This window comes from Erithacus rubecula (assembly GCF_903797595.1).
Source record: "Erithacus rubecula genome assembly, chromosome: 4".
Lineage (NCBI taxonomy): Eukaryota > Metazoa > Chordata > Aves > Passeriformes > Muscicapidae > Erithacus > Erithacus rubecula.
This window is the reverse complement of record NC_136686.1, coordinates 68,448,864-68,476,669: the sequence shown is the minus strand read 5'-3', so window position 1 is coordinate 68,476,669 and position 27,806 is coordinate 68,448,864. Positions and strand designations below refer to the sequence as shown.

At 66.2% G+C, this 27,806-nt stretch overlaps 1 protein-coding gene across 1 annotated transcript; it reads left to right on the top strand.

The window, feature by feature from the left end:
• On the top strand, positions 1–27,671 carry FLNC (filamin C; the record flags this gene model as incomplete). Its single annotated transcript, XM_079304489.1, is given in 102 exon segments — positions 1–166; positions 168–240; positions 243–316; positions 318–339; positions 1,931–2,171; positions 2,173–2,178; positions 2,552–2,585; positions 2,587–2,626; positions 2,629–2,648; positions 3,007–3,115; positions 3,118–3,155; positions 3,668–3,752; positions 3,755–3,771; positions 3,894–3,971; positions 4,835–4,868; positions 4,871–4,996; positions 5,155–5,169; positions 5,172–5,192; positions 5,195–5,316; positions 5,318–5,347; positions 5,994–6,035; positions 6,037–6,139; positions 6,449–6,511; positions 6,514–6,574; positions 6,941–7,077; positions 7,613–7,797; positions 7,799–7,840; positions 7,958–7,977; positions 7,979–8,006; positions 8,008–8,052; positions 8,886–8,900; positions 8,902–9,033; positions 9,415–9,538; positions 9,940–10,028; positions 10,030–10,101; positions 10,234–10,320; positions 10,322–10,325; positions 10,540–10,625; positions 10,627–10,710; positions 11,205–11,271; positions 11,274–11,321; positions 11,870–11,968; positions 11,971–12,131; positions 12,485–12,824; positions 12,827–12,963; positions 12,965–13,075; positions 13,077–13,083; positions 13,642–13,682; positions 13,684–13,803; positions 13,805–13,817; positions 14,327–14,416; positions 14,419–14,488; positions 15,093–15,244; positions 15,247–15,252; positions 15,985–16,062; positions 16,065–16,151; positions 16,590–16,713; positions 16,800–16,956; positions 17,112–17,301; positions 18,048–18,071; positions 18,169–18,242; positions 18,244–18,417; positions 19,070–19,157; positions 19,240–19,380; positions 19,565–19,600; positions 19,603–19,692; positions 19,822–19,854; positions 19,857–19,913; positions 19,916–19,993; positions 20,532–20,606; positions 20,609–20,626; positions 20,629–20,691; positions 21,008–21,211; positions 21,760–21,797; positions 21,799–21,913; positions 22,003–22,019; positions 22,021–22,090; positions 22,093–22,124; positions 22,126–22,129; positions 22,840–22,902; positions 22,905–22,945; positions 22,947–23,007; positions 23,010–23,099; positions 23,481–23,591; positions 23,594–23,697; positions 23,699–23,750; positions 24,089–24,118; positions 24,121–24,163; positions 24,165–24,223; positions 24,431–24,459; positions 24,461–24,548; positions 25,126–25,254; positions 25,652–25,732; positions 25,735–25,827; positions 26,196–26,330; positions 26,333–26,413; positions 26,844–26,878; positions 26,880–26,997; positions 27,000–27,053; positions 27,483–27,497; positions 27,500–27,588; positions 27,591–27,671. Coding segments are annotated over 102 exon segments (7,980 nt in total). The 5' UTR covers position 1.
• Between the last annotated feature and the right edge of the window lie 135 nt (positions 27,672–27,806).

Below are 27,806 nucleotides of genomic sequence, written 5' to 3'. Positions count from 1 at the left end.
GATGAACTCTACGTACGAGCCAGCGCCGGGCGAGGACCCCGAGGAGCTGCCGGCCACCGAGAAGGACCTTGCCGAGGACGCGCCCTGGAAGAAGATCCAGCAGAACACGTTCACGCGCTGGTGCAATGAGCACCTCAAGTGCGTGCAGAAGCGCATCGTGGACCTGGCAGCGCGACCTGAGCGACGGGCTGCGCCTCATCGCGCTGCTCGAGGTGCTCAGCCAGAAGAAGATGGGGCGCAAGCACACCCGCGCCCCAACTTCCGCCAGATGAAGCTGGAGAACGTCTCGGTGGCCCTCGAGTTCCTGGAGCGGGAGGCACATCAAGCTGGTGTCCATCGGTGGGTGTGCAGGGGGTGTGAGGGGAGAAAGGGGGTGGGAGGGTGAGTGTGCAAGGGCAGGGGCAGCGCTGGGTACAGGGCAGAGAGGACGGGGCTGGGCTGGCCACGAGTGTGCGAGGCCAGTGGGCAAACGAGAGCGAGGAACGAGTGTGCAAGGGTGGGATGGGAAATGGAGAGTGTGAATGAGGCAGAGGTGGGCGAGTGAGGATGGGGACGAGTGTGTAAGGGAGGTGATGGACGAGTGTGTAAGGGAGGTGATGGACGAGTGTGTAAGGGAGGTGATGGACGAGTGTGAATAGGATGGGAGTGCACGGGTGGGGGAATGAGGAGCAGGAGCGGAGGATGGGTTTGCCAGGGACATGAAGGACAAGCGAGGATGGGCCCTGCGGTGAGTGTGCAAGAGGAGGGCGATGGATGAATGGGAACGGGGCGAGTGGTGCAAGGCTGGAGCAGTGCCGGGGCTGGGAAGGGGTGTGCGAGGGCCGAGCCGTGCGGGACCCTGCGGGGCGGGGGGGTCCGGCCGTGCGGGGCCGGGGGGGCTGAAGCTCACGCTTGGCTCGGGGCCGGGGCGCTGAGCTCACGCTCGGGGGGGCGCCGGCCCTCGCGCTGTCCCGCGCCCCTCGCAGGGCCCCAGCGCCCACCCCCCCCCGACAGCTGCAGGGTGACCCCCCCCGCTCCGGGCAGGGTTTGGGGCCCCCCCGCGCCGCGTTCGTGCGCGCCCGGACCCGGGGGCTGCGGGACCCCCCTCCCGCTGTGACACCGCCCCTCCCCACGCGTGTCTTTGCTCCCTCCCGGGACCCCCTGGATGTGACCCCGAGTTTTGGGGGCGTCCCAGGTGCTGCCCTCCGGGGGGTTTGTCCCGGCCCGCTCCCCCGTTTCCTCCCTGAAACACGATCGCTCGTGGGGACAAGCAGCGGGACCAGAGCAGGGAGGGTCCGCTCCCTGGGCCGTGGGGGAGGGGACCGGCATGCCTCGGGCCCCCCTCCCCTCCAGGCCGCCCCTGCCTCAGTTTCCCCCGTTCTGGCACTCCAGGAATCCCGGGGAAGGTCAGGGTGTGGCTTCCCAAGGGGCTCACGGGATGGGCGGCTGGGGTCCCCTGCAGGGTGCGGGTGCTCGGGGCGGACAGGGCGAGTGTCGTGGGGCTCAGCCCCCCCTTCTGTGCCCCGGAATGTCTCTAGGCAGGTGTTGGGGTGCGGGGTTCCCGTGGCACAGCCGTTGGGTGTGGGGGTGCCCGAGACGGGTGCGGGGTCCGCCTCGTTGTGCCGCGGGTGTCGGGGTGTCGGGGGTCCTGTGGGGGTGCTGCGGGGTTTCGGGGTGCTCCAGGCGGGCGGTGCCGTGTGGTTTCGGGGTTCTCTGTGGGGGGTGCTGTGGGGGTTTCAGGGTCTCTCTGGGGGTGCTGTGGGGTTTCGGGGTTCCCCTGGCGGCTCATCCCGTCACCCGCCCTTCCCGCAGAGAGCCGGGACGGGACCGTGCAGGGATCCCGGGGTGTCAGGGTGGGGGGATCCCTCCCGCGGGTCCCGCAGGATGCCGGGGTGCCCCGGGGGGGTCCCGAGGGATCTCGGGGTTCAGTTCCCCCGTTTCTGCCCCCCAGACAGCAAAGCCATCGTGGACGGGAACCTGAAGCTGATCCTGGGGCTGATCTGGACCCTCATCCTGCACTATTCCATCTCGATGCCCATGTGGGAGGAGGAGGAGGATGACGAAGGCCGCCACCAGACCCCCAAGCAGCGGCTGCTGGGCTGGATCCAGAACCGGCTGCCACAGCTGCCCATCACCAACTTCAATCGCGACTGGCGCGACGGGAAAGCGCTGGGAGCGCTGGTGGACAACTGCGCCCGGGTGAGAGGGGCCGGGGGGCTCGGGGGGCTCGGGGGGGAAACTGCGCCCCGGGTGAGAGGGGCTGGGGGCTCGGGGGGCTCGGGGGGACAAAAACTGCGCCCCGGGTGAGAGGGGCCGGGGGCTCGGGGGGCTCGGGGGGGAAACTGCACCCCGGGTGAGAGCGGGGCGGGGGGCTCGGGAGGCATGGGAGGGAAAAAATGGGGGAACTGCGCCCGGTGAGGGGGTGGGGGGCACTGGGGGCAGGGGGGGAGCGGGGCAGCTTGCAGGGGTACAGTGGGGTACGGGGGGCTCGGGGGACACCAGGCACAGGAAGGGGGAGGTGCGGGGCGGGGGCCAGGATGGGGGTGCGCCCCTGACCCTGCCTGTTGCCCAGGTCTGTGCCCGACTGGGAGAAGTGGGACCCCAACAAAGCCGGTGCAGAACGCTCGGGAGGCCATGCAGCAGGCAGATACTGGCTGGGAGTGCCCCAGGTATGGGGGCACGGGGGGAGCCTGGGGGGCACTGGGGGGCTCCCGGGTACAGGGTGTGGGGGGGCACTGGCACTGGGAGAGAGGATGCTGGGGGTGCAGGGGGTGTGTCTGGGGGGTGTCCTTGGGGTCCACAGGGGTCCTTGGGCATTTTGGGGTAACCCTGGGCGGCTGTGGTAGGGGTGTGGGTGTTGGGGGTTCCCCAACAGTGAGGAGTGTCTGATGGTGTTGGGGGTCTCAGGAGGATCAGGCAGGGGGTCAGGGGGCCCCTCCTGGTAGCGGGGTGCGTGGTGGGGGGTTCCCAGCAGGGTCCCCCTGCTCGGAGATGCAGGAGGGTCTGACAGGTGCGGGTTCCCCCCAGGTGATCACCCCCGAGGAGATTGTGGACCCCAACGTGGACGAGCACTCTGTCATGACCTACCTGTCCCAGTTCCCCAAGGCCAAGCTCAAGCCCGGGGCCCCCCTGCGCCCCAGCCCCCCCAGCCCGGCCGTGCTCGTGCCTACGGGCCGGTACGGGGGGCTGGGGGCTCGGGGGGCAGCTGGGGTCGGGGCATAGGGCGTGTGGGGGTTTGTGGGGGCACCAGGGTGCTGGGGACCTGGCACGTGGGCCATGGGACACGCCAGGGGAGCTCAGGGGCACACGGGGAGGGGCGCTGGGGGCACACGGAGGGGTATTGGGGTGTGGGCAGGGAGTGGGGGGCTCTGGAGCCCAGCACAAGGGAGTCCCAGGGGGCTCTGACTGTCAGGGCATGAGACTGAACCGTGCCCCAAGCCCAGGGACTCCTCCAGTCCTGGGTGTCACCTGTGGCCAGGGACACCTGAGGGTCTCCACTCCACCCAGTGCTCCCCAAGAGACCCCTGTGCACAGGGACCCCTCAGAGTCCTACCAGGCTCACCCACCCGTGTCAGGAGACACTCTGGACGCCCCCTGCATCTGGGGCCCCAGTGCAGGGGTCTGTGGAGTGCCAGGGTGCAGTGTGCTGCTGGCCCCTGAATGCCCTGCCCCCAGGTATCGAGCCCAGGGCACTGTGGTGCTGCACCCTGCCCAATTCACCGTGGAGAACCCTGGAGGGGGCACGGGCGAGGTCCTGGTCTATGTTGAGGACCCGAGGGACACACTGAGGAGGTACAGGGGGCTCTGACCCCCCCCGGGAGCTCCCCCCAGTCTCCCTCTCTGGGAGACCTCCAGCAGTGCCCCAGCTCTGTGTCACCCCCTTTCCCCAGTTTCGGGGTCTCTTCCCCACCCAGGCCAAGGTGGTCCCCAACAATGACAAGAAGCGAACGTACAGCGTCACCTACGTCCCCAAGGTCGGGGGGCTGCACAAGGTGAGCCCCTCGGTGACCCCCCTGAGGCAACCCTTCTGTGACAATCTCCTTGCTGCCCTCCCTGCAGCACCCCCTCAGTGCCCCCTGCAACACGCCCCTGTGACGTCCCTGTGCACCTCCAAACCGTGACACCCCCCAAACCGTGACACCCCCCACATCTCAGAGTGGCGGCTGCCCCTCCCAGGGGAATGGGGGACACCTGGCACAGTGAGGTTTGGGGGTCCCTGGGATGCTCCCCTTGTGGTCCCCAGGGATGGCACTGCATGCCCCTGGGGTGCTCTGTAGGGTCCCATGGGGTGCTCTGTAGGGTCCCTGGGGTGCTCTGTAGGATTCCTGCAGTGCTCTGTAGGGTCCCTGGGGTGCTCTGTAGGGTCCCTGGGGTGCTCTGTAGGATTCCTGCAGTGCTCTGTAGGGTCCCTGGGGTGCTCTGTAGGGTCCCTGGGGTGCTCTGTAGGATTCCTGCAGTGCTCTGTAGGATCCCTGGGGTGCTCTGTAGGGTCCCTGGGGTGCTCTGTAGGATTCCTGCAGTGCTCTGTAGGATCCCTGGGGTGCTCTGTAGGGTCCCTGTAGTGCTCTGTAGGGTCCTTGGGGCGCTCTGTAGGGTCCCTGGGGTGCCACACTGAAGTCTCTGGCGGGAGGTGTTGTATTGGGGGGACCCTGCGTGTCCTATGGGGATTCCTGGCTGTCCTGTGCCTTAGGGTCCCTGCAGGGGACAGTGGGGAGTCCCTGGGGGCGGTCACTGCGGGGGATCCCTCTCCAGGTTGTCACCCCAGGGGGTGTCTGTGGAATGTCCCCCGTGCAGGGGCTGTCCCCTGGTATGGTGTGGCCGTGGTCCCCTGACAGGCTGTCCCAGTGCCCTCCAGGTGACGGTGCTGTTCGCGGGGCAGAACATCGATGGAGCCCCTTTGGGGTCAACGTGGGCATGGCCCTGGGTGACGCCAGCAAGGTGACAGCGCGCGGCCCCGGCCTGGAGCCCGTGGGCAACGTGGCCAACAAGCCCACCTACTTCGACATCTACACTGCAGGTGGGCACGGGGGCTGGGGTCCCTGGGGGCACGTCTGTGTCCTCGTGCCATGGCCGTGGCGGGGGGCCGCCAGGGCCATGGCACGGCTGGGTGGCCCTGGGGCCATGTTCTCACGGTGGCCTGGCCGTGGCTCTGAGCCCGTGTCCTGCTGGTGACAGGGGCTGGCCCGGGCGATGGGGGGTGGTGATCACGGACCCCAGGGCCGGCGGGACACGGTGGAGGTGATGCTGGAGGACAAGGGGGACAACGTGTTCCGCTGCACCTACCGGCCTGTCCTCGAAGGCCCTCACAGCATCTGTGTCACCTACGCTGGCACCCACGGTCCCCAGGAGCCCCTTCACTGTCAACGTGGCCCTGAAGGTGAGGTTTTCTCTCAGGTCCCCACGTGGCTGCACAGCATCTGTGACCACGGCAGCTAATCCCACCTCTTGGTGGCCCCATGGCACCCAGCTGTGACTGGGGTGGCCTCATGGCACCCAGCTGTGACCACAGTGGCCCCATGGCCACCCAGCTGTGACTGGGGTGGCCTCATGGCACCCAGCTGTGACCACAGTGGCCCCATGGCACCCAGTGGTGACTGGGGTGGTCCATGACACCAATAAGTGGCCACAAGTGACCCCGTGGTCCCATCACACTCCCCAGGGTGTTCATCTGGCATCCCTGTCCCTAGGGCATCCCCAGAGGTTGGTTCCTTGTGCCCCTGAGGACTCCATGGCACCCCACTGTGTCCCCTGGCACCCCCCGTCCTGTCCCTGGGGGCTCCAGCCCTGGCACCCCAGCCCTGGCACACCCCCCTGTCCCATCCCCTGGGGGCTCCCCAAGGCACCCCAGCCCTGGCACACCCCCTGTCCCATCCCCGGGGGCTCCCCAAGGCACCCCAGCCCTGTCCCCCCCCTGTCCTGTCCCTGGGGGCTCCCCAAGGCACACCAGCCCTGGCACCCCCCCATCCTGTCCCCGGGGGCTACCGGCCCCCCAGTGCTGGCGGTGCTAACGGCAGTCTGCAGCCTGCACGCCCTCGGCGGTGCGGGCCACGGGCCGGGGGGCTGCAGCCGCGCGGGGTCCGAGTGCAGGACGTGGCCGACTTCAAGGTGCTGACGCGGGGCGCGGGCAGCGGGGAGCTGCGGGTGGCGCTGCGGGGACCAGGTGCGTGTCACGGCGGGCGCGGGGGCACCGCGGGGGCTGGGGGGGTCCACGGGGGCCCAGGGTGAGTGCACGGTGGGGGGTGCCCCATGGAGGGATGGGTGTAGGTGGGGACACCACACGTGTGGCACTGGGGGGGACGCCATGGGGAGGTGGGGGTGTGGGTGGGGGACACGTCCACGGAGGGCGGATGGCCGGGGGGCATCCTGGGGGTGACCGTGGTTGGGGGGTTACCGTGGTGGGGGTGACCGTGGTTGGGGGTGACCATGGTTGGGGTGCCCCGGGGGCGGGTGCCCCTCTGACCCTCCGCAGGGGGCACGGAGGAGCCGGTGACGGTGCGGGCCGTCGGTGACGGCGTCTACGAGTGCGAGTACGTGCGCGGGTGCCCGGCACCTACCAGGTGTCCATCACCTGGGGCGGCTACGCCATCCCCCGCAGGTCAGTGCCAGCACGGGCGGAGGGGGACGGAGGGGGCGGGTTTGTGGGGGGGACGGGGGGTGATGTACAACCCGCTCCTCACTGCTCCTCCACCCTCCCCGGGCCATCTCAGATGCAGGTGTCCCCCTGGGGTGGGGGTTCTGGGAATTTGGGGGATGTGTGTGGGGTACCAGCCCTCCCTCATGCCCCCCAGCCAATCCAAGGTGCAGTTCCAGGGGTGGGAGATGTATGGGGGTGCAGGTGTGTGCAGGGTACTGTAGCCCCCTCCCACATTGCCCCCAGCCCTTTTGAGGTGCAGGTGTGTGAGGGAGTGGAGGTGTACAGGTGTGCTACAGCCCCCTCACACCTGCCTGTCCCCACCCCCAGCCCGTTTGAGGTGCAGGTGTCCCCCCAGCCGGGGGCACAGAAGGTCCGAGCCTGGGGGCCAGGGCTCGAGGGCGGGGTCGTGGGGCGCCCTGCAGACTTCGTGGTGGAGGCTGTCGGCACTGAAGTGGGGACCCTGGGTGAGCCAGGGGCACATGGGAAAGGGGGGACACTGTGTGGGGACCCTGGGTGAGCCAGGGGCACATGGGAAAGGGGGGACACTGTGGTGACCCGTGGTGAGCCAGGGGACATGGGAACAGGGTCAGGAGCACTATGGTGGGGATTAGGGAATGAGTGAGTGACACCCTGTTGGGGACAGGGGACAGAATGGGGGGCACCGTGGGGCAACATGGCACTGTCAGTGGTGGGGACTAGGGCACCGAGTGTGTGAAACCCCACTGGGGACATGGGGACAGGCTGGAGGATGAGCCACCATAGTAGGGTCCCCACTGCTGTGGGACACAGGGACACAGAGGTGGAGACATGGGGCAGGCCCCAGTGGGTTGGAGGGATGTGGGTGGTGCCAGCCTGGGGACATGGTCACAGTGGTCTGGGGGTCCCCGCTGTGGGGGGACATAGAGCCATGTTAGGTGTCACCCAGTGGGGCACGGGGGGACGAAGACGAGGTGTGGGGTCCTGGAGGGGCAACAGGGTGACGGTGGCCACGGTGCCCAGGGTTCTCCATCGAGGGCCCGTCGCAGGCGCGCATCGAGTGTGACGACAAGGGTGACGGCTCGTGCGACGTGCGCTACTGGCCCACGGAGCCGGGGCTCTACGCTGTGCACGTGGTCTGTGACGACGAGGACATCCGCGACAGCCCCTTCATGGCTGACATCCGCCCCGCGCCCCCCGACTCCTGGACCCGACAAGGTGCACGACCCACGGCAACCCCCCGGGGGTCCTGTGTGCCCTGTGGTGCCCTGCTGTGCCCATTGTGCCCCCTCACCCTGGGGGGTGCCAGCACCCCACTGCATCCTTCTAAACGCCCCCTCTCCACACGGTGAAGGGCCTTCGGGCCAGGGCTTGGAGCCCACGGCTGCACGTGGATCGCCCGGCCGAGTCACCATTGACCCGCCCGTGCTGCCGGCAAGGTGCCCCTCAAGCTCTATGCACAGGTGGGAGGCCATGGGGGGCTGCTGGGGGTCTGCTGGGTGACACTGGGGGGTGTTGAGCTCCTTGGAGCACTGTTGACAATGCTGGTTTCCATTTGTGTTGTTGGGTGCCATTGGGTACCTTGATTGCTATTGGGTGCTGTTGGGCACCCCATTGAGAGTGCCATGGCTAACACTCAGTGCTGTTGTGGGGCCATTACCCTAACACCTCATTGCCATTGGGTGCCATGACCCACACTCAGTGCTGTTGGGCACCGTTGGTGCTAGTACCCAACACTCATGCCGTTGGGTGCCATGGGCCCAACACTCCAGTGCCGTCGGTGCCATGGGGCCCACACTCATTGCCGTTGGAGTGCCATTGCCTTCACTCAGTGCTGTTGGGCACCGGTTGGGTGCTATTACCCAACACTCATTGCCGTTGGGTGCCATTGGCCCTCACTCAGTGCTGTTGGGCACCGTTGGGTGCTATTACCCAACACTCATTGCCGTTGGGTGCCATTGGCCCACACTCAGTGCCGTTGGGTGCCATTGGCCCATACTCATTGCCGTTGGGTGCCCTGTGGTGCCATTGTCTAACACTCAATGCCGTTGGATGCCATTGGCCCATACTCAGTGCTGTTGGGTGCCATTGTCTAACACTCAATGCCGTTTTATGCCATTGGCCCATACTCAGTGCTGTTGGGTTGCCATTGGCCAACACTCATTGCCGTTGGGCACTGTTGGGTGCCATGCCCAACACTCATTGCCGTTGGGCACCGTTGGGCACTGCTTGGGTTGCCCATTGGCCAACGCTGAGATGCTGTTTGGCTCCCTCACTTCCCCCTGCTGCTCACAAGGACGCCGAGGGACTGCCCCATTGACATCAAGGTGAAGGACAATGGTGACGGCAACTTCCACTGCGTCTACGTCCCCACCAAGGCCATGAAGCACACCGTTATCGTCGCCTGGGGGGGCGTTTCAACCCCCCCAACAGGCACCTTCCGTGTGCGTGTCATAGGGGCCTATGGGCACTGGGGTGGCCCTTGGAGGTCCCAGGAGGTGTAGGGATAGGGTGCTAGTCATGGGGGGTGTTAGGTGTCAGATGTGGGGCATGGGAGTGGGATGGGGGGCCTGGGTGCGGCTGGCAGCCCATGGGGTGATGTAGATGGAGATGGGGGTCCCATGGGGTGTGGATGTGGGGATGGAGGTCCCCAGACCTATAGGGTGCTGGGGTAGGGCAGGGAGTCCCAGTAGGTGCTGTGACTGGGATTCTATGGGGAGGTGGATGGAGGCAGGGTGCCAGTGGTGGGGTTGGAGGTCCCAGTCCTTGGGGTGCCAGGAAACAGGGGTCCGTGCTCCTGCCTCATGTGACACTGTGGCCCACAGGTGAGCGTGGGTGAGGGCAGCCACCCCCAGCAGGGTGAAGGTCACGGGCCAGGTGTGGAGAAGACGGGGCTGAAGGCCAACGAGCCCACCTACTTCACTGTGGACTGCAGCGAGGCTGGACAGGGTGGGTGCTGTGGTGGGAGGACACCCTGGGAACTCCTCTGTGGCCATAAGGCCTGTGTCCTGGGCCAGCACCCTGGTCCTGGACCATTACCACCAGTCCTGCTCCATCATCCCTGGATCAAGGCTCCCTCATCCTGGGCCCATCAGTTCTGGTCCTGGTCCTGCATCCCTGGTCCATTGTCCCTGCTCCTGGTCCAGGACTCCAGGGCTTGCAGCCCTGTTCCTGCACGTGCATTCCTGGTCCATTGCCTCTGGTCTGGTCCATTGTCTCTGCTCCTGGTCCATCAGCCCTGGTCCTGTCCATCGCTCCAGTCCTGATGCAGCCCCCTGCCCCATATGCCCAGTTCTACTCCTCGGTGTCCCTCAGGGGAGTGGGGACCACTGACCCGGCCACCCCCACAGGTGACGTCAGCATTGGCATCAAGTGTGCCCCGGGTGTGTGGGGGCCGCTCGAGGCCGACATCGACTTCGACATCATCAAGAACGACAACGGACACCTTCACGGTCAAGTACACGGCGCCGGGCGCGGGACTCTACACCATCATGGTGCTCTTTGCCAACCAGGTCAGGGTACTGGCACTGCCCGCACCCCCCAGGGTCCATCCCCGCTCTGTGGGTCACCCCCAGGGCCAGCTGGGGCCAGGGCTTCGGCCCCGTGGTGCCCCCGTGTCACTGTGCCCTGCTCTCGGTCCCCAGGAGATCCCCCTCCAGCCCCTTACGCATCAAGTGGATCCATCCCACGACGCCACCAAGGTCAAAGCCGAGGGACCCGGGCTCAGCCGGGACAGGTGAGGGGCCCGGAGGGGATGGGGGGCGGGCTGGGGGTGAGGGGTGCTGTGGGGCAGGGACTGTGGGTGCTGTGGGTGCCGTGGCCCTGCAGTGACCCCGTGCTGTGCAGGGGTGGAGGTGGGGACCCCCCACCCACTGATGGGTGCTATGGGGCAGGGACTGTGGGTGCCGTGGGTGCAGTGGCCCCTGCAGTGACCCCTGTGCTGTGTGCAGGGGTGGAGGTGGGGACCCCCACCCATTTCCGCGTGCAGACGCGGGGCGCGGGGAAGGCGCCCCTGGACGTGCGGTTCGTGGGGACGGGGCCCGGGCCCGGCCGTGGCTGACTTTGAGGTCATCGACAACCACGACTATTCCTACACTGTCAAGTACACCCCACTGCAGCAGGTGTGTGCTGGGGCACCCTGACCCATGGCAGCGCCCATGGAGGCACCCCAACCAGTCTGGGCACCCCGACCCACAGGGTCAATGCGTGGGGCATCCCCAGCATACAGGGGCTCCCCAGCCCCTCACTGACACCCCCATTCCCTGGGCTCCCCCCAGGACATCCACCATGCAGCCCAGTGTATAGGGGCACTCCCCATGCGTACCCCTTTTCCTCATAGGCATCCCCATCCCTGTGAACATCCCCTCATTGCCATGGACCACCCCACCTCTGTGGGCACCCCCTTGGGGCAGCTGCAGCCCCACATGTGTACCTGTCAAACCCAGGGTACCCCCAGACCATGGGTCCCCCATCCCTGGGACTTTACCCTGCCCAGCAGCTGTGGGTGACCCCCCGGCCCTATGGTACCCCTTGGAACCCCTAGCATCCCCTGTGCCCCATGACTGGTGCTGTCTGGGGTCCCCTGGCAGCACCCTGAAGTAGAGTTGTTCCTCAGGGCCCCCTGTCCGTGGTGGTCACCTATGGGGGGGACCCCATCCCCAAGAGCCCGTTCCCCGTCACTGTGGCCCCCCCCTGCAGCTGGGCAAGGTCAAGGTGCAGGGGCTCAACAGCAGTGAGTGCAGCACTGGGGAGTGGGGGGGACATGAGGGAGGGGGGTACCCTGCGTGTGGGCCACCCTGGGGAAGAGACCTGGGGGGGACACCTGGGTGAGGGGTCAGCCTGGGGGGCACCGGAATGGGGGGGTACTCTGGGGGAGGGCACTCTGGGGTGTGGGGTTCAGCATGGGGTGAGGGTACATGGGGGCACATGTGCCCCACATGGGGGCACAGATGTAGTACCTGGGTGGGGGATACACACCCGGTTATGGGGTGCAGCTTTAGGCCCCAAGGGTGGGTTGGGGGGCACCCTAGGGGGAGAGGTTCGGGACCATCGTGGGAACAACCCAGATATGGGGGACAGACATGGGTGGGGGCATGGGGAAACACACCCTGTGGGGAAACAATACCCTGGATATGGGGGGCACCTTTGGGTGGGCACCCTGGGACACACACACAACCTGCCCCCCCTGGATCTGGGGACACATCTGGATGTGGGGTTCTCCATTGGTCTGGGGGCACCCCAGGCTGTGGGACACCCTCTGATCCCCCCACTTCCCCGCAGAGGCGGAGGTGGGACAAGTACAGGAGTTCCAGGTGGAGGCACAGGGTGCAGGAGGCCAGGGGCAGCTGGAGGTGAAGGTGACGGGCCCCTCGCGGCGCCCGTGCCCTGCACGGTGGGACCTGCGCCCCCCGGGGGCCCCCACCCCGTCACCTTCACGCCCACCGAGGAGGGGCCCCACCGTGTCGAGGTCACCTACGATGGACACCCGGTTCCAGGCAGCCCCTTCCCTGTGGAGGCTCTGCTGCCCCCTGACCCCTCCAAGGTGAGCGTGGCACACAGGATGTGTGTCCCTGTGTGTCCCTGTGTGTCACTCTGCCCTCCTGACCCCCACATGTGCCTGTGCCCCATAACCCCTGCACGTTCCCCTGACCCCCACATGTTCCTGTGCGAGCAGGTGGTGCAGCCTCGGGGCTGGGGCTGCAGGGCAGTCATGCGGGGGTCCACTAACCCCCACCCATCCCTGTGTCCCCCTGACCCCCACCTGTCCCTGTGTCCCCCTGACCCCCCGGACCCCCTCTGTGTCCCCCTGACCCCCCTGTGTCCCCCTGACCCCCTGTGTCCCCTGACCCCCTGTGTCCCCGTGTCCCCTGACCCGCTGTGACCCTGTGCCTGCAGGTGGTGGCCTCGGGGCCGGGGCTGAAGGGCGGCCGTGTCGGGGTGCCAGCGCCCTTCTCCATCGCCACGCAGGGCGCGGGCAGCGGGGGGCTGGGGCTGACCGTGGAGGGGCCCTGCGAGGCCAAAATCGAGTGCCAGGACAACGGGGACGGCACCTGCTCCGTGTCCTACCTGCCCACGGAGCCCGGCGACTACAACATCAACATCCTGTTCGCCGGCACCCACATCCCGGGCAGCCCCTTCACGGCGGCGGTCACCGCGCCCTTCGACCCCGCCAAGGTGACGGCGTCGGGGCCGGGGCTGGAGCGCGGCCGCGCCGGCGAGGCTGCCGCCTTCTCGGTGGCTGCTCGCAGGCCGGTGAGGCCGAGCTCACCATTGAGATCCGCTCCGAGAGCGGCATCAAGGCTGAGGTGCTGGTGCAGAACAACCGCGACGGCACCTACGCCATCACCTACACGCCGGCGTGCGCCGGCGCCTACAACCATCACCATCAACTACGGGGGGCTGCCCGTGCCCAACTGCCCCGTGCGCGTCACCGTGGACCCGGCCGTGGACACCAGCAGCGTCAAGGTCTATGGCAAAGGCGTGGAAGGCGCGAGGTGATGGGGACAGCACGAGGGGCTGCTCGCCGCGGAGCCTCCTTCCCTTGGCTGGGGGTCTCCTTCTCCCCTTGGCACCCTGTCCCGTGGGTACCCCTGTGGACACCACCACAGGCATCTCCCCGTGGGTACCCCCTCTGTGCACATCCCCCACTCAAGGCAGTCCATCCGCCGTGGGCATCTCCTCCCCCATGGGCACCGTCTGGGGGGGTCTCTGGGTCCCTCCACGGGCACCTCCCCCTTGCATGGACAACCCCGAGGCTGTGGACACTCCCGTGGTCACCAGCCTCTCCTCCCCATGGGCATCCCTCTAATGGGGGCTCCCTAGACACCCACAGGCATCTCTCCTCATCCGTCCCCTCTGCCCCCACCACTGCTCAGGTGGTTTTCTCTCATTCCTGGGGAAGTTCTGGGGTGCAGGGGTGTGGGGTGGGACCCCAAGGATGTTCCAGTTCCCCTGATGCCCCTGTGTGTGCCAAGGGGGCCGTGGGCTCTCAGGGGGTGCTGCAAGGAGCCCCAGGTGAGCTCTGGGCCCCCTTGGACCCCCTGTCCCCACAGGGGTGCTGCGGGAGGTGGGCACTGAGTTCACGGTGGATGCTGCGGGCCCTGGCCCCCACAGGGGGCCCCCACGTGCGGGCGCGGGTGCTGAACCCCGCGGGGACCCCCATCGACACCTTCGTCACCGACCTGGGCGATGGCACCTACCGCGTGGAGTACACGCCCCTTCGAGGAGGGTGAGGGGACCCCCAGCCCCCCGGGGACCCCCGCAGCCCCCCCAGGGACCCCGCAGACCCCCAGGGACCCCACAGCCCGGGGACCCCGCAGCCCCCCAGGGACCCTCACAGCCCCCTGGGGACCCCACAGGCCTCCCGGGGAACCCCACAACACCTCAGGGACCCCCAGAGACTGTGAGCTTCCCAGGGACTCTGCTCCCACCACTGGACTCCAACACCCTCCCGGGACCCCCAGTCCCTTCCTATGAAGGACCCCTCAGAGGGAGGACCTTCCCATGCACCCTCCAAGTGGGGATTCCCTTCAATTCCCCCCTGGATCCCCAGAACCAGGAACTCACCCTTGAGACGCCCCAAAATCCCATCCAGGGACTCCAGCCTCCCCCCAAAAGCTCATCCAGGGATCCCCAAAACCCCCAGGACCCTTCCAAACCCCACCCAGGGACCCCCAAATCCCCTGAGACCCCTGGTGGCCCATCCCTGGGCAGGGTGTGACGGTGTCCCTGTCGCAGGGCTGCACCTGGTGGAGGTGACCTACGATGAGGTGGCGGTCCCCAAGAGCCCGTTCCGCGTGGGGGTTGGCGAGGGCTGTGACCCCACGCGTGTCGGGCACACGGCCCCGGCCTGGAGGGCGGCCTGGTGGGCACGGCCAACCACTTCACTGTGGAGACCAGGTGGGCACCGACCCCAGCCCCAGTCCAGCCCTGCTCCCCAGAGCCCCCACCCAAATCCCCTGTCCTGTCCCACACCCCGGCCCCTCCTGCTGCCTTGTTGGGGGTTTGGGGTGGCCGTGGCCCCTGCTTCAGTGCAGAGACCAGGTGAGCACCAGCCCGAGTCCCTCCATTCCCACGCCCATGGATTTCCCTGCAGAGATTCCACCTCCATCCCAAGACACCATCCCACTGTCTCCATCCCCTGTCGTGGAGTTGCCACCACTGTCCTCTTGCAGCTGTGCCCTTCATGTGCACGTGCCACCTCTATCCACTGTCACCAACCCGACACCTCCATCCTGTGCCACCACCCTGGCATCTGCCACGGAGGTCCCACATCCAACCCCTTGCATCCTCTGCCACCTGTGTCCTTGCCCATGGATGTGCAGCCTCCATCTCATGTCACCAAACAGGCATCTCCACCCCCTGCCATCAAATGGAGATGTCCATCTCCATCCCATGTCACCGGGATGGCACCTCTGTCCCCTTGCTGTGGAGGTGCCACCTCCATCTCCCCCACCCCTGGCCCGCCACTCCGTGTGCCCTCTGAGTGGTGGCATGTCCCCAGGGGCGCGGGCACCGGCGGGCTGGGCCTGGCCATCGAGGGTCCCTCGGAGGCCAAGATGTCCTGCAAGGACAACAAGGACGGGAGCTGCGCCGTGGAGTACGTCCCCTTCACACCGGGCGACTACGACGTCAACATCACCTTCGGCGGCCACCCATCCCTGGTGCGGGGGACATTCACGGGTGGGGAGAGTTAGGGGGTGGGGGACGTGTCCTGAGTGTCATCTGTTGGTCACAGGGCTTCTCACCACCCATGGTGGCCCCACTGCCAAGCTGTCCCTTGCCTGTGCTGGGGACATGGCTTTGGTACCCCCATGGCCACGCTGACCCCATGGCCACACTGACCCCATGGTCACACTGATCCATGGCCACACTGACCCCAGGGCCTTTGCCTAAACTGTTTCCATGACTGTGCTGTCCTCGTTCCCATGCTGACTATATGGACATGTTGACCCCATGGCAATAGTGACCCACACTGTGCTCATGCCCATATTGAGCCTTTCCCCACACCGACCCCTTGGCCATGCAGTCATGGGGCCCACACTGACCGATGGGCATGCTGACCTCGTGCCATGTTTCCCCATGGCCATTTTGAACCCACAGCCATGATGACCCATGTGTTGACCCCATGGCGTATGAGCACACCAGTCCCACAAAGTGCCCATGCACATGATGGACAGGCCAGCTCTATGGCCATGCTGTCCCTGTGCCCCTGCTGAGCTCATGGCCGTGCTGACCTTGTCCTCATGCTGACCCCATTCCCACACTGACCTCACTCCCACACTGGCCCTATTCCCATGCTGACCCCACACTTATCTTGGCAGTGGCCACACTGCCCCATCCCACTCTCCCCTGCCCCACACTGCCTCCCTCATGCACTGACCCTTCTCCCACAGGGAGCCCGTTCCGGGTGCGAGTGCGGGAGGCCGTGGATGCCTCCAAGGTGACGTGCTCAGGGCCAGGGCTGGGTCCCAGTGTCGGGCACGGCTGCCGCAGAGCTTCACCGTGGACGTCAGTGCCGCGGGACGCGCAGCGCTGGAGGTGACGCTGCTGGGGCCCACAGGTACGTGGGGACATGGGGCAGGGGGGGTCTGTCTCACGGGGTGTCCTGACCTCTGCGGTGTCCTGCCTCACAAATGTCCTGCTCCATAGATGTCCTGCCCCTGGGATCCCACGGTCCACAGGGAGTCCTGCCCTGGGATGCCCTGCCCCATGGGCTCTCCAGCACCATGGACGCCCTGTTCCACAGGTGTCCTGCCTCATGGTGTCCCCTGTTGTATAAGGTGTCCTACCTATGGATGTCCTGCTCCACGGGGTGTCCTTCCCCATAGGATGTCCATCCCCATGAATGCCCTTCTTTGTAGCACTATGGGGTGCCCTCCCCGTGGGTGCTCAGATCCACAGGCTCCCTGCCCACGGAGGTTGTGCCCGACGTGCTGCTCTATACCCCCTGTGTGCTCCTGTCCCACGTGTGCCCCCCCACACGTCCCACTGCCCACAGGGCTGCCGGAGCCGGTGGAGATCCGAGACAACGGTGATGGCACCCACAAGGTCACCTACACGCCCGCCACCGACGGGCCCTACACCGTGTCCGTCAAGTACGGGGGGCAGGAGGTGCCGCGCAGGTGAGACCCCACCCGGGGCGGGCAGAGGGGGGCACGGGATCCCCACACTGCCCGGAGATCCGGCACCCTGCTGACTGGCTCCCCAGCCCTTTCAAGGTGAAGGCTCTGCCCACTCACGACGCCAGCAAGGTGCGGGCGAGCGGCCCCGGGCTCAACACCACGGGCGTGCCGGCGAGTCTGCCCGTGGAGTTCACCATCGACGCCAAGGACGCCGGCGAGGGGCTGCTGGCCGTGCAGATCCTGGTCAGTGCCGGGGGGAGTCACAGGGTGTGGGGGACACACTGAGCATGGCGAGGGGCTGCTCACCGTGCAGATCCTGGTCAGTGCCAGGGGAGTCCTGGGGTGCTGAGCCCCACAGGGTGCCCCCGCACAGGGCACTGATGGGGTCGTGCCCACAGGACCCCGAGGGGCAGCCCAAGAAGGCGTCGATCCGGGACAATGGGGACGGCACCTACACGGTGTCCTACGTGCCCGATGTGCCGGGGCGCTACACCAGCACCGTCAAGTACGGGGGCGACGAGATCCCCGCCTCGCCCTTCCGCGTGCTCGCCGTGCCCTCTGGCGATGCCAGCAAGTGCCTCGTCACAGGTGGGGCTGCCCCCCGCCCCCAGAGTCCTTCTGCCGACCTGTGCCATCCCCTTGCTGGCCCGTGCCATCCCCTTACTGACCCACGGCATCCCCTCACCGCCCCACCACGTCCCCTCGCTGCCCCACCGCACCCCTCCCTGCCCCACGGCATCCCCTCCTGCCCACAGCGTCCCTCCTGCCCCACAGCATCCCCTCCTGCCCCACGGCATCCCCTCCTGCCCCACAGCATCCCTCCTGCCCCACAGCGTCCCTCCTGCCCCACGGCATCCCCTCCTGCCCCACAGCATCCCTCCTGCCCCACAGCGTCCCTCCTGCCCCACGGCATCCCCTCCTGCCCCACAGCGTCCCTCCTGCCCCATGGCATCCCCTCCTGCCCCACGGCATCCCCTCCTGCCCCACAGCGTCCCTCCTGCCCCACAGCATCTCCTCCTGCCCCACGGCATCCCCTCCTGCCCACAACATCCATGTGCTGACCCACAGTGTCGCCTTGCTGTCTCACAGCACCCAGCCTGACACCCCTGCCTTACCCCCTCCACCCCATGGCTGCCCCCAGCACTGCCACTGCCCCACTGCTGCCCCTCAGCACCCTCCCAGCGCCCCCAGACCTGCCCCATGGCGCAGTGGGGATGAGTGGGTGCCCCAGGACAGGAAATGCCGGCCCCCCCGGAGCCCCCGGCCCCCTCGGCACCCCCGGCCCCCAACCAGCCCCCCAACCCCTTCTCACGCTCTCCTGGTCTTTCTTGCAGTATCCATTGGGGGCCATGGACTGGGTAAGTGGTGCCAGGGGCCAGTTGGGGGGCTGGGAGGAGGCAGTTGGGGGGTGGGTTTGGAGTCCCCCCTGGCCCTGAACCCCACCGTCTCCCACAGGTGCCTGCCTGGGCCCCACCATCCAGATCGGGGAGGAGACGGTGATCACGGTGGATGCAAAGGCGGCGGGACAGGGGCAAGGTCACCTGCAAGGTGTCAACGCCTGATGGAGCTGAGCTGGACGTAGACGTGGTGGAAAACCACGACGGCACATTTGACATCTTCTACACCGCCCCCGAGCCCGGCAAATACGTCATCACCATCCGCTTTGGGGGGGAGCACGTCCCCAACCAGCCCCTTCCATGTCATGTGGGTGGGGCACTGGGGGGCACTGGGGGTCAGGGGGGTCGTGGTGAGCACCATGGGTCAGACTTTGGGAGACCATGGTGTGGGCAGCGTGGAATTGGGAGATGGTGGTGGTGCCATGGGGCAGAGAGGTGGGACTGTGATGGGCACCATGGGGTGGGTGACCCATGGTGGGTGCTGTGGGGCAGAGAGGTGGGGCCGTGGGGTTGGGAACTGGTGGATCCAAGGGGCAGAGAGTTGAGGGCACAATGGACACCATGGGACAGAGTTTGAACACCAGGGTGACACCACAGAGAAGGGGAGCCGTGGTGGGGTTGGAACACCGTGGTAGGCACCCAGAGACAGGAGGGGCCGTGGCGGACACCAAGGAGCAGAGAGTTCAGTCAGTCAGCAAGGAGTTGCAGGAGCACTATGGGCACTGCAGGGTCGGTGACTGTGATGGGGGTTATGGGACTGGGGACAAGGTGGGGCAGTGTCAGGACGGTGGTGGCCATCGTGGAGCCGAGAGAGCCACAAGAGCACAGTGGGCACCGTGGGGCCAGAGTCACGGTGCTGGGGTTTGGATCACGGTGAACACCGTGGGGTCTGGAGGTCCTGAGGATCATCACAGGGCTGGGAGCCCAGCACGAGGTTCTCACCCTCCCTCTCTGATCAGGCCACGGAGGAGCCCCCAGCCACCACCGAGAACCTCCGGCCCTTCAACCTCGTCATCCCCTTCACGGTGCAGAAGGGCGAGATCACAGGTACAGCACAGGGCAACGGGGACAGGACCACCCCCTCAGGCACCAGCCCCTTCCTGGTGCCCTCACTGACACAACACCCCAGGTGAGGTGCGGATGCCCTCGGGGAAGACGGCGCGGCCCAACATCACGGACAACAAGGATGGGACGGTGACAGTGCACTATGCCCCCTCTGAGAAGGGGCTGCACGAGATGGACATTCGCTATGATGGCAACCACATCCCTGGTGAGCCCCTGGGGGCACTGGGAGACACTGGGAGGTGGCTGAGGAAGGTTTATACAGCTGTGCCCTGGCTGGGCTCCTGTGGGTCAGGCATGCACCATGGTGTGGAATGTCCCTGTGGAATGTCTCTCTGGGGTCCGTGGCTGGTCATCCTTGGGTCTCTGACCTTTGTCCCTTGTGTACCCAGGGAGTCCCCTCCAGTTCTACGTGGATGCCATCAACCCACGCACGTCAGTGCCTACGGGCCTGGGCTGAGCCATGGGATGGTTAACAAGCCGTGCACGTTCACCATTGTCACCAAGGATGCCGGCGAGGGTGAGTGACGGCCAAAGTGGGCTGAGAGATCATGGGGGGATCCCCCAGTGCCACCAGGAGGGGCTGGAGACCCCTGGTGCTTCCTGACCACCCTCGTCTGGTGCCTTCTGACACCGCCTGTGCCTGCAGGTGGGCTGTCACTAGCGGTTGAAGGTCCCTCCAAGGGGAGATCACCTGCCAGGACAACAAGGACGGGACGTGCACCGTGTCCTACCTGCCCACAGCCCTGGCGACTACAGCATCATCGTGCGCTTCGATGACAAACACATCCCCGGCAGCCCCTTCACTGCCAAGATCACTGGTGAGACAGGCTGGGGGCACGCCGGCATCTGGGGGAGCTCTGGGGGGTCTTGGGGCCTCCACATGGCCATGGGGGCACTCACTCGGCCATGGAGACATCTAGGAGTCATGGCCATGAGGCACCTGCGAGGCAGTGGGGGCACTTGCATGACCTGTGGGTCATGGGGACACCTGTGGGGTAACGGGCACACTTGCCCCATGGCCATTGGGACAGCTGTGGTGTCTCTTGTCCATCCCTGGCCCCCAAGGATCCCCCTCCCGTGGCATTGGGGGCACTGTGAAGGTTTGGAGACCCCAGGCCATGGCCACAGGGATGTCATGGAGCTTTGAGGACCCCGTCACAAGGCTGTGTAGACCTTTGTGGGGGACTCTATCCATGACCTCGAGGACGCTATTCACCCATCTTTGGGTGACCCCGATTCTGAGGATGCTCTCAATTGGGACCTTGTGGGGCTTTGGGAACCATTCCATCACCGTTGGGATCTATCTGTCCCATGGGTCCACCTGGGCTGATGTCCCTGCTGCTGGCACCTCTGCAGGGGATGACTCCATGCGCACGTCCCAGCTCAACGTGGGCACCTCGACCGATGTGTCACTGAAGATCGCAGAGACAGACTGAGCCTGCTGGCGGCCACATCCGCGCTCCCTCGGGCAACGAGGAGCCATGCCTGCTCAAGAGGCTGCCCAACCGCCACATCGGTGTGCAGGGACAACGGGACACCCTGGGACACAGGGACACGCAGATGTGGGCTCAGGAGAATGGGCACATGGCCACATGAGAGGAGGATGGGGGACCTGGGACTTGCTGCGACAGGGAACAGTAGGGCTGTGTGGTCACAGGGATGGGTGGCCTTGTGGCACTGGGTCAGCAGAGGGTTGGTGACCATGGTCAGGGGACTTGGATGGGGACCAGGGGCTGACGGAGGTGGCCAGGGGCTGGTGGCTAGGGGGTGGGCACAGTACATGTGTGGTGGCCAAGTCTGGTGGTGGTGTGTGACCACTGTGTCCTCCCCAGGCATCTCATTTACACCCAAGGAGGTGGGCGAGCACGTGGTGAGCGTGAGGAAGAGTGGGCAGCACGTCACCAACAGCCCCTTCAAGATCCTGGTGGGACAGTCAGAGATTGGCGATGCCGGCCGGGTCAAGGTGTGGGGCCAGGGGCTCCTGGAGGGCCACACCTTCGAGGTGGCCGAGTTCATCGTGGACACACACAGCGCTGGTGAGGCCACGGTGGGGGATGGCCATGGGGGTGGTGGTAGCCAGGGCTCAGGGTAGGATGGGGTGATGGCCATGGCCACGTGTTGGTTGTGGCCACCCAGGGATGAGGTGGTGGGCTATGGTTATTGCTGTGGTGTACTATGGCCACATGTGGCCAAGGCTATATGTGGCCAGGAAGGGATGGTGGTGATAGTCATGGCCAAGGCAGGATGGTCCCTGTGGCTGGGGTTGGAGAGTGGCTGTGGTGGTGGTGTGGCCATAGCCAGGATGGTTTGAAAGGTGGCCAAGGCCCCACAGGATGGGGTGGTGGCCCATGGTTATGGTCATGGTATGGCCACAGTCAGGAGTAGAGCAGTGGCCGTGGCACGGTGTAGCCAAGAGGGTGATGGTTGTGGTGCCCATGGCATGGCCATGGCCCAGGATGGGGTGATGACTGTGATTGAGTGGTGACCATGGACAGTTTGGGCTTGTGGCCTTGGTTGTGTACCATGGCCAGGACAGGAAACAGCCTCCATGGGCACCTCTGATCGTGTCCCCATGGCCACCCAGGTTATGGCGGGCTGGGCCTGTCCATTGAGGGCCCCAGCAAAGGTGGACATTAACTGTGAGGACATGGAGGATGGCACCTGCAAAGTCACCTACTGCCCCACCGAGCCCGGGAACTACATCATCAACATCAAGTTTGCTGACAAACATGTCCCAGGTGGGGCTGGGGGGAAACACGGGGGGCAGAGGGGTTGTAGTGCTGCACTCGCCGGGGTGGCGGGTCCCTGAGGTAACGGTGTCCCACAGGGAGCCCCTTCACGGCTGATGAAGGTGACGGGCGAGGGGCGGATGAAGGAGAGCATCACGCGCCGGCGGCAGGCGCCCTCCATCGCCACGTGGGCAGCACCTGTGACCTCAACCTCAAGATCCCCAGGTAGGGATGGCCTTCCTTCTCCTCCTCCTCCTCCTCCTCCTCCCCCCGCCTTCTCCCAACCTCCCTCTTCCTCCTCCTACTTCTTCTCTTCCTCTTCCTTCTATTCTTCTCCATCTCTCATCCTTCCTCATCCTCCTCTCTTCCCCCTCTTCATCTCCTCACTTGCTCCTCCTCTTCCCCTTTTTCCATCCCTAACCTCTTTCTCCTCCTGCTCTGTGGGCCATGGGGACGGAGACACCCCTCAGCCACTCCAGCTCTGATTTCTCCTTCTTTCTCCTTTCTCTCCCCTCTGTGTGTCCGTGTCCGTGCCCCTCTGTGTGTCTGTGCCTGTGTCCTCACATCCCTCTGTGCGTGCCACCACCCACCGATACCTCCATCCACATGTCCGTCGTCCATTCACACGTCTGTCCACATGTCCATCTCTGGCTCCATCCACTCCCACAACCATCCCTACACCCATCCCTGTGTCCACCCCTCCTTGCACCGTCCTCTACTTCCAACCCTGTGACCACCCACGTCTCCACCATCACAATTCCATCATCCCTGTGTCCATCCTTGTCTGCATCCCTCCGTGTCTCCACCCACCCACATCTCCTCCCGTCACCACATCCATCCCCGTGTCCACTCATCCTACGTCCGTTCGTGTCCTCGTGTGTCCCCATCACCTCTCTGTCCCCCCGTGTGCCCCGTGTCCCCGCGGGTGTCCCCAGGGAACTGGTTCCAGATGGTGTCGGCGCAGGAGCGGCTGACGCGCACGTTCACGCGCAGCAGCCACAGTACACGCGCACGGAGCGCACCGAGATCAGCAAGACGCGCGGGCGGCGAGACCACGCGCGAGGTGCACGTGGAGGAGTCGACCCGCGTGGGGGGCGCCTTCCCCGGGCCCCCCCGGAGCCCTTCGGGGCCTTCGGGGCCTTCGGGGCCCGCGAGGGCATCGGCGCCTTCGCAGCCCCTGCGCGCACACACGAGGGTGCGTCTGCACTGGGGGTAGGGGGTGCGGGGGCGTGGGGCAAAGGGGGTCGCACAGGGCTGGGGGTGCAGCAAGGGGGGTCCCACAGGGCTGGGGGTGCAGCAAGGGGGGTCACACAGGGCTGGGGGTGGGGCAAAGGGGGTCGCACAGGGCTGGGGGTGCAGTAAAGCGTATTGCAGAAGGGCTGGGTGTGCCTGCAGGTGATGTGATGGTGCTGGAGCTGGGATGCCATAGCGGTACAGTGGCACTGTGGTGCCCATGGTCCGCTGGGGTGGCACTGGGGGCCCATGGCCGTGGGGTGGCATTGGGGGCCCATGGATGTTGGGGTGGCACTGGGGGCCCATGGCCGTTGGGTGCTCGCAGTGACCGGGGTCCCTGCAGGCGAGGCGTCGGCGCAGGAGCTTTCGGCGCAGGTGCTGAGCCCGTCGGGGCAGCGGCGCGAGGCCGAGGTGGTGCCGGGGGGCGCGGGGGTGTACAGCGTGCGCTTCGTGCCCAGGAGACGGGCGCCCACACCGTCAGCGTCAAGTTCCGGGGCCAGCACGTGCCCGGGAGCCCCTTCCAGTTCCCGGTGGGGCCGCTGGGCGAGGGCGGCGCCCACAAAGGTGCGGGCAGGGGGCACCGGGCTGCAGCGTGCTGTGGCTGGCACGCCAGGTACGGGGGTCTGCCAGGTGTGAGCGTGGTGGGGCCTGGGGGCTCTGGGAGGGTATGGGGGTGTGATGGGGATGTGGGGGCAATGAGGGGTGGGTGCTGTGGGGGGATGTGTGTGGGGGTCGGGTGCTGTTGGGGGTGTGGATGGCAATGGGGGGGTGTTGGTAAAATCTGGGGGCTCTGGGGTGCAGAGTGATGGGGGATTTGGGTACGGCTGGGTGTGGAGCGGGGGGGCGTTACGGGTGTTTGGGTGGGATAGGGTGCTGTGGGGGGTCTGGGTGCCCTGGGGAAGCGGGTGCAGGTCTGTGCTGGTGAGGGCCAGGGGACCCGGTGCCCCCCAGCTGAGTTCAGCATCTGGACGCGCGAGGCGGGCGCGGGGGACTCTCCATCGCCGTTGAGGGGCCCAGCAAGGCGAGATCTCCTTGAGGACCGCAAGGACGGCTCCTGTGGCGTCTCCTACCTGGTGCAGGAGCCAGGTGAGGGGGGGCTGTGCCCCAAACACTCCCAACCCCCCAGCCACCTCTAATGTCCCCAGGGTGCCAGCCTGGGGCTGGGGGCCGCAGGACCCTCATGTGAAGAGGGACCCAAAGGTGTTCACAGTTAAGGGTGTCCCCACGTGAGAGTGTCCTAAGGGCAGGTGTCCCCATGTGGGGCTCCCTGCCTGACTGTCCCGTGTCCCCCAGGTGACTACGAGGTGTCCATCAAGTTCAACCGAGGAACACATCCCTGACAGCCCCTTCATCGTCCCTGTCGCCTCCCACTCCGATGACGCCCGTCGCCTCACGGTCACCAGCCTGCAGGGTACCGGGGACATTCTGTGAAACCCTGGGGCACCCCTGGGCTCACACGTCCCCTGGTCCCCAGGTCACTGCTGGGCCACTCTGAGGCCCCTACTGCATTCTTGGGATGCCCACTGTTGCCACCTTTGGGTCCCCTGTAGCACCCTAGGACTCTCTGGGGCCACCTCTCCCTCCCTCATGTCATCCCTAGCCACCTTTTATGCCCCTCTCCGTGTCAGCCTTGGGGACCCTCTGGCGCCAGTCTTACATCCCTTGTGTCACACTGCACCCCTGTGTCACCTTTGGACCACTACGTTGCTCCCTTGTACCCTTGGGATTCCCTGGAGCCACTCTCTGTCCACATGTCACCACTGGCACCCTCCCTGGTGCCACCCCATGTGTCCCTTGTGTTAATCCTGGGCCACCTTGCACCCCTGTGTCACCCTTGGGTCCCATGGTGTTCCCCCTGCCCCACTGCCCCCACCCAGTGCCCTCCATCCCCCCTCATGTCCCCCATTCGCCTGGGGTGAACCAGCTGGCGTCATTCACGATGTCCCCCTGCCCCCATGTCCCTGATGGCACCGTGGTGTCCCCACAGGAGACAGTGGCAGTGAACCAGCCAGCGTCCTTCGCCGTGCAGCTGAACGGGGCGCGGGGCGTCATCGATGCCAAAGTGCACACACCTGCAGGGGTGGTGGAAGAGTGCTACGTGTCCGAGCTGGACAGCGGTGAGGGGACAGGGGGACACTGGGGACACCGTGGGGACACTGAGGGGACACCATGAGGACACTGTGGGGACACTGGGACACTGGGTCTGTGGCTGTGGAGTTGTGGGCCCAGGGCACAGGGGCATGTGATGTGTGGGACATGGGGAACACAGGGATGTGGGGACACAGGACACGGTGACATGATGGCATCCCCCAGACTAGTTCACACTGGGGTTCTTGCATGGGGTGTGGGGACACAGGGATAGGGGACCCAGGACACAGGGATAGGGGGACCTGTGTGTGTCCCCCGGTGCGCACTGGGGATCTGCTGCACAAGAACAGGGGTTGTGGGGACACAGGGGTGTGGAGACACGGGACACAGGGACAAGGGGACACGGTGACATGTCTGTGCCCCCAGACCGGTACGCTCTGGGGTTCCTGCCCCGTGAGAACGGAGTCCACTCCATCGACCTGCGCTTCAACGGGCGCCACGTGCCGGGAGCCCCTTCAACATCCGCGTGGGCGAGCAGAGCCAGGCCGGGGACCCGGGGCTCGTCACCGCCTTCGGGCCCGGCCTCGAGGGCGGCCGCACAGGTGACACTGCTGGGACACAGGCACAGGCTGGGGGGTGGGACGGAGACACGGCTTGCGGTGGGACAGGACAGACATGGCCATGGAATGGTGATGGGGACAGAGCCGGGGTGATGTGACCATGGTGATGGCAGGAGAGACATGGCCATGGAATGGTGATGGGGACAGAGCCGGGGTGGAAATGTGGCCATGATGGTGGCACTGGGGATGTGGCCATGGAATGGTGATGGGGACAGAGCCGGGGTGGACATGTGGTCATGGTGGTGGCACTGGGGATGTGGCCATGGGAGTTGCCATGATGGGAACGTGGCCATGCGTGGTGACCACAGCAGTGTCCCCCCCGGTGATGCCATCCCATGTCCGTGTCCCAGGGGTGCCCTCTGAGTTCCTGGTGCAGACAGCCAATGCAGGAGCAGGAGCACTGGCTGTCACCATCGACGGCCCCTCCAAAGTGGAGCTGGACTGTACTGAGGTCCCCGAGGGCCACCGCGTCACCTACACCCCGATGCCCCTGGCAACTACCTCATCTCCATCAAGTATGGGGGCCCCCACCACATTGTGGGGAGCCCTTTCAAGGCCAAGGTCACTGGTATGAACGGGGGGACATGGGATGGGGAGGGACATGGGGACAGAGAGGAACACGGCACCCCGCGGGGACTGAGGAACTGAGGGGGTGTTGGGGGGTACTGGGGAGCCCCTTCAAGGCCGAGGTCACTGGTGCAGATTGGGGGAGTATATGGGGTCCTCAGTGTGTGGGGTGAGAAGGGGTCAATGAGGGACATGAAGGAAGGTTGCAGGAGGGCCCCCCAGAGGACTCCAGGGGGAAGGAATGAGTGGGGGGTTCCTAGGGTGGTGACAAGGGGTCCTGGGTGGTGACGTAGTGTAGGAGCCCTAGGGTGACATGGTGGGGGGCCCGGGGGAGGAGTGGTTGTCCCCGAAAGATGTCCTTACATCCCCCCAGCATGGTGATGGGGGTGTGCCCATGGTGGGGGCTGACCGCGTCCCCCTGCACTCCCCAGGCCCACGGCTGTCGGGCGGGCACAGTCTGCACGAGGACTTCGACAGTGATGGTGGAGCCGGTGGTGAGGGCAGGGTCACGGGGGCCCCCCGCCTTTGGGGGGGTCACCAAGGCCCCGTCGGACGCTGGGCAGGTGGTGGCCCGGGGGCCAGGGCTGACAGCGCCCGCCTGGGCCACAAGAACCACTTCACCGTGGACTGCAGCAAGGCCGGTGAGGGGCCGGGGGGTCCTGGGGGGTTGGGGCAGCTGGCATGGAGTTTGGGGGTGGAAGGGCAGGTGGGGGCTCAGCAGGCCGTCCAGCGGCTCCTGGGGGAGTCCCGCGAGGGCCTGGAGGAGAGGTGTGTGGTGCGTGGCGCGTTCAGGGAATCCTGGGGCTCTCGAGAAAGGAAGGGGTATGTTAAAGAGGGTCCTGGGGGGGTTGGGGTGGCTGGGATGGGGTAGGGGGTTGGAAGGGCAGGTGGGGGCTCAGCCCCCAGTCCTCCTAAGGACCTGGAGGAGAGGTGGTGGGTGCGTGGGGTGTTCAGGGAATCCTGGGGCTCTCGAGAAAGGAAGGGGTAGGTTAAGGGAGGCCTGGGGGTCCTGTGAGGGGACGGGGTGGTAACTGGGGTGAGGCTGGGGCTGACCCTGCCCATGCCCCCAGGCACAAACATGCTGCTGGTGGGGTGCACGGCCCCAAGGCGCCGTGCGAGGAGGTGCACGTGAAGCACGAGGGGAACCGCGTGTACACGGTGACCTACAGCGTGCGGGGGAGCGCGGCGAGTACGTGCTGCTGCTGCGCTGGGGCGACCGCGACGTGCCGGGGAGCCCGTTCCGCGTCACCGCCGCCTGAGAACCCTCCGAGCCGGGCCCGGGCTGCCAATAAAGCACCGGGAGAGGAACGTGTCCGAGTGATGGCGGGGCAACGGGGCTGGGGGCGGACAGCGCATCTCGGGGTGTCCTGAGCAGGACACCGGGGTGTCCGAGC